Source organism: Gymnoscopelus braueri (genome assembly GCF_963280865.1).
Source record: "Gymnoscopelus braueri genome assembly, chromosome: 14".
Classification (NCBI taxonomy): Eukaryota; Metazoa; Chordata; class Actinopteri; order Myctophiformes; family Myctophidae; genus Gymnoscopelus; species Gymnoscopelus braueri.
The window spans coordinates 45,007,303-45,012,590 of NC_137619.1; the positions used below are offsets into that span (position 1 = coordinate 45,007,303).

At 43.2% G+C, this 5,288-nt stretch overlaps 1 protein-coding gene across 1 annotated transcript; it reads left to right on the forward strand.

Moving 5' to 3' along the window:
- Window positions 1-178: 178 nt before the first annotated feature.
- On the forward strand, window positions 179-5,018 carry ifit8 (interferon-induced protein with tetratricopeptide repeats 8; the record flags this gene model as incomplete). The annotated part of the gene is made up of 5 exons (XM_080449728.1): window positions 179-183; window positions 544-1,011; window positions 2,636-2,939; window positions 3,690-3,917; window positions 4,674-5,018. The coding sequence occupies 5 exons, from the start codon at window positions 179-181 to the stop codon at window positions 5,016-5,018; spliced, it is 1,350 nt and encodes a 449-aa protein (XP_080305854.1).
- Between the last annotated feature and the right edge of the window lie 270 nt (window positions 5,019-5,288).

Below are 5,288 nucleotides of genomic sequence, written 5' to 3' on the forward strand. Positions count from 1 at the left end.
TTTAAGTTTCATATTCCAAATCACTTTCCGGAATAGAAACTGAAAGTTATCAGACAGTTTATAAGCCGCTGTTCTGCTCCTTTGCTCCCTGAGCTGAACTGATATCATATCAGCATAATAAAATGAGCCAAAAGCCAGCAGACTAAGTTCTGTTTTAGCCAGACAACCAATCTTTAATATGAGGTAAGTAAGAGATGATTGAATTATGTTTGTGTGTGCATTTTTACTTACATTGTTTAGTTGATGATGGCTTTATGATTAATGTTCAGTTAATTATAAAAAAATTAAGTTTTAATATACCTATATGACAGTTTTATTAAAAGAATGTCTCAGAACTGTGTTAAAAATCCTGTGATATTCCATTAGAATTGTGCTTTACAGTAAAAAATAAAACAGACATGGTTGTAAAGTTTTCAGCCTTTATTTGTGTCTTAGCTTCCTGGTCATGAAGTCCAAATAGTCGATCATTTGTATCTGTTACCGCAACGTCACTTTAAGGAACTCTATTTACAGAAATAAGATTTCCTTCCAAAACATTTTCAGCGACTCTGACGGCGAGGGCATTCTGGAAAACAGGCTGCAGAAACTCGAGTGCCATTTCACATGGGGCTTACACAAGGAGGATGCTGACCTCAACTTTCTGGAGGTCAAACTCCGTGAAACCCTGGACACAGTCCAGCGGGCGGGGGATGAAGGGAATCTGTGGAGGCACAGCTTCAACCTGCTGGCGTACGCCAAACACCTGAGAGGCGACAACACTGCAGCGCTGGAACGCTTCGAAGAGGCAGAACGACACAGCGAGCATGACGGAAATCTGTGTGTCGTCATCTATGGAAATCTAGCCTGGCTGCGTTATCACGAGGGAGATGAGACGCAATCAGATGAATACGTAAAGAAAATAGAAAAGATCCATGAGATGTCTCCTACGGGTTCCGTTGCGGCCCTGCCAAGAGAGATACGCAGTGAAAAGGCCTGGTCCTTCCTCAAGTTCTCCAAAAAGCACTACATGAGGTAGACTGACACAACCATTTATGTGACACGTCATAAAAGGCTATTTGATGGTGACTCGGTTAAAGGTAATTCATGTCGACAGTCTTTACACCGTGGCTCTGTAAGAGGCAAGCCGTCTAGTCTGTCTGTCTGTCTGTCTGTCTGTCTGTGTTTCTGTCTGTGTTTCTGTGGCAAATCTCACAAACTGCTGGACAAATCAGTTCCAAATTCTTCTGCACGTTGCCAGTAGAGATAAAGAGGGGGGTACAGAGAGTGGTGGAGGCAGAGAGGCAGAGAGAGGGGATGTGTGTGAGGAAGGCAGGGAGGGAGAGAGAGAGAGAGAGAGAGAGAGAGAGAGAGAGATGGGGAAGGGAGAGATGGAGGGCAAGCTCATTCAGCAAGTGGGACAGAGGGAGAGACAGAGCCTGTGACACTCACACTTGTGTTTTTGTGGGTTGTGTTGTGTGTGTGTGTGTGTGTGTGTGTGTGTGTGTGTGTGTGTGTGTGTGTGTGTGTGTGTGTGTGTGTGTGTGTGTGTGTGTGTGTGTGTGTGTGTGTGTGTGTGTTTAGTTTCTACTCCCTGCTGACTGTCAGTGTGACCGAGTTCTTGTTGTCCTATAGGGTAGTCTTCTTTGTCTTGTCCTATGTTTTTCTCTTGTCTCTTTCTTTTCTCTTTCTTTGGACTGTGCCCCGGGCCAGTGTAATGATGCACTACAAACCCCAAACCCATGAGCCTATGAACAATAATAACCCAGGAAATGCTGGACGCCAAAACTTGAACACGCTGATCGACGCATCACAAAGTGATACGTTACTTAGTATTAAACACGTTGTCTGCTTGTATATTGTGGATACCCAGGAGGTGACAGGAATATACATTTCATCATACATCATATACGTCATACATGATGGCCGTTAATAAAGTAGAAATCAACCTTTATAAACGATCAGAACTCAGTTGCGGCTAATTTCGCCTATACCTTGTTCAATGATGATAGCCATAATGATGTATTTTCAACAGATTTTATTTTCAGTTCAATATATACATCGTTATTATAAGTCTGTAATTTGTCTGACCATCTGACCATATATACATTAGACTTTACGTTCTAATCAGTGGTGTAAAGTAACTAAGTACATTTACTCATGTAGCCTACTCATGTACTGTACTTTGAGGTACTTTTACTTTACTATTGGAGTATTTCCAATTGTCTACCAATTGTCTATACTTTTACTTCTACTCCACTACATCTCAGAGGCAAATATTGTACTTATACTACGCTACAATTTTTTGAAAACTTTAGTTACTAGTTACTTTGCAGATTTTTATATAATAAAACATACATTAACCACTTTAGCCCTATTTTATACATAGGCTATTTGAAAATAGCCGATCTACAAGCTCACAACGCGTCGCATCGTGACGCGTTGTGAGCTTGTAGATCTGCTATTTTCAAACATTTTTGTACTTTCACTTTGGCACTTTAAATACATTTTGATACCAATACTTTTGTACTTTTACTCAAGTAAATATTTTATTCAGGACTTTTACTTGTAACAGAGTACTTCTACATTGCAGTATTGATACTTTTACTTAAGTAAAACCTGGTTCTAATGGCCTATCCCCTTTTGGTGTCCTTTAAAGGGCAAAGGAGTGTTTCTGTGAAGCCGTTCAAAGGGAGCCCGGGGACCCCGAGTGGAATCTGGGCCTCGCCTTCTCTCTCTTCCGACTGGAGGGCCTGGAGACCAGGCAAGAGAAGAGGCTCCCGTATGAAGACTCTCCTGCCGTCGGGCAGCTGAAGAAGGCCCTGGAGCTCCAGCCAGACAGCGCCATCATACGGGTCTACTTGGGTCAGAAGTGCTTCAAGAACCGGAGGAACGCGGAGGCATGGAGCCACATGAGGAGAGCCCTGAGTTTGGCCCCGAACAACCTCAGCGTGGTGTTGCAGGTTCATATACAGTATATTGTTGCTGTCGGGGAGAAATCTCTTATGTCTCAATATTGAAACTTTTTGTGTAAATTAATAAATGAACGCCCTACTTGATCATACTACAGTGTCACACAAAAGTATCAAAAGTAGCGAGCTTGTAGATCTGCTGCTTTTGCCGTTTTTGAATTTGAATCCTGAAAAGTAACAGTCTTGGATATATGAGGTTTCCACCCGACAGAGACGATATTCATATCCATAGTGAATGAGGGAAGCACTTTAGTAATAAAGTGTGTTGTCCCCTGTCAGCAAACAGTATATTTATAATGAAGAATCAAGTCAAGTATCGGCAGTATATTGTACCAAACAGTGGACATTGCCAGTGGTGGAAAGTAACATAAGTACTTTTACTCAAGTACTGTACTTAAGTACAATTTTGAGATACTTTCACTTTACTTGAGTACACATCTCAGAGGCAAATACTGTACTTTTGACTACAATTATTTGAAAACTTACTTTGCAGATTTAGATTATTATTACAAAACATACACTAACTAATTAAGCCCTATTTTATACTTTGTCTTTTCGAAACTAGCCGATCGATTGGCTATTTTTGCATTCTGCATAATACGTACTTTTACTTTTGGTACCTGATGCTAATACAGTCATATATTTTGAATACGGGACTTTTAATTGTGACCGAGTATTTCTACACTGCGGTGTTGTACTGTACTTCTTCCACAACTGCATACATTGTTTGCGTTTCTTAAGGTGGCGAGGTTCATGAAGAAACAGCAGCATTTCGACGAGGCCCTGGCGGTGCTGAAGACGATGCTGACCGACACTCCAAACTCCTCACGGCTCCACCACGAGATAGCCAACATTTACCGCTGGAAGGCCATTCACTGTGGAAACCCACATGACCAGCCATTACTGCAACGCTGCATCCACCACCTGGAGGAGGGAACACGCCTTAATCCCACCTACATCTACCCACAGGTCGGACGCATTACTGTCTTCATTCTTTAACCACTTAAACCCCATATGGTTGAGCGGAGACCAGTGTTGCATTGCTGAATTGGAACGTGGTTGCACTCTATTTTAATGACGTGACGCGCACGTCGCTTAACACCTACACTACAGGTCACACAATGGACAATCGATATGCATCTAGGCTCATTCCTATGTTAATTCACCTGGTGTGAGTCGGGAGCCTTTGTAAACTTTGTTGAGGTGTGAATTTAAAGTAGTTTTAAATCTATACGTGTGCCTGCGCGTGCTCCTGGTCAAATAGGTTCCTGCACGGCGTGCAAGGCCGCCCCATGAGCAATGCAACCCTGGCAGAGACCCTCATGGCTTTATACTAGTGCATTTTCTTTTTTCTTTTTTTCTCGTTATAGACCATATTCACACAGCGGCCATATTGCTATTAGTGCCACCCCGGTTGCCACGGCAACGGGGTGGCACTTTCAATGTAAAATTCCAAAATGGCCACCGTGTGAATATGGTCAATTGTGGGGAACGCTTTCGCTGAAAATGCAGCTTTTTTTAAACTTTAATATACAATTTGGGGGAATTTATTTTCTGGAAACAGACATACACAGGATCATTATCAAGCAGGAAGCAGTCCTGTGACACTAGGACTTTCAAGCGATGAATAAATGATCCACAATGTGGATCCAATATCACCACTGCCTGCGTGTTGACAACCACAGCATTACTTTCTACAACATGTGTTCCTCCTATCTCAACTAGATCGAGCTGGCTTCGCGCTACGCTGAGTTGAAGGACGCGAGGAAAGCCGAGGACAAGTTCCAGGAGCTGTGGGCGCGTCCAGACCTGAGAGCCCAGGACAGGCAGGCCTGGCACCGCATGTACGGAGACTTCCACATGTACCGCTTGGGATCGGAGAGAGCCGCCGTCGGCCACTACATGGACGGAATGAGGCTGGAGGACGTGTCGACAGAGTGGCAGCGATGCAAGGGCAGGCTGCTCAGAGTGTTGAGCGGCGGCCGGGGCAGAGACGACGACCTCTATCAAATCAGAGCGTTCATTGAATCGTTCAACAAAGACGTCAGAGTTAAATCTACCAAGGAGTAATTTGTCTTGTGAATGGCGTTTTTTTTTTTTTTTACAGTGATGTGATTCATTAGTACAAACGCGCGCGCACACACACACACACACACACACACACACACACACACGCGCGCGCGCGCACACGCACGCACACACACACGCACACACAGTATATAATCATTTTAATTTATCTTTTATTTATATAATAAAACTGTGTGTTGTAAGGAATTTTGTTTGTTCTTTGCCTTGGGACAACATTATGCAGTTAGACTTGATAGGCCCCTGGGCCTTTTA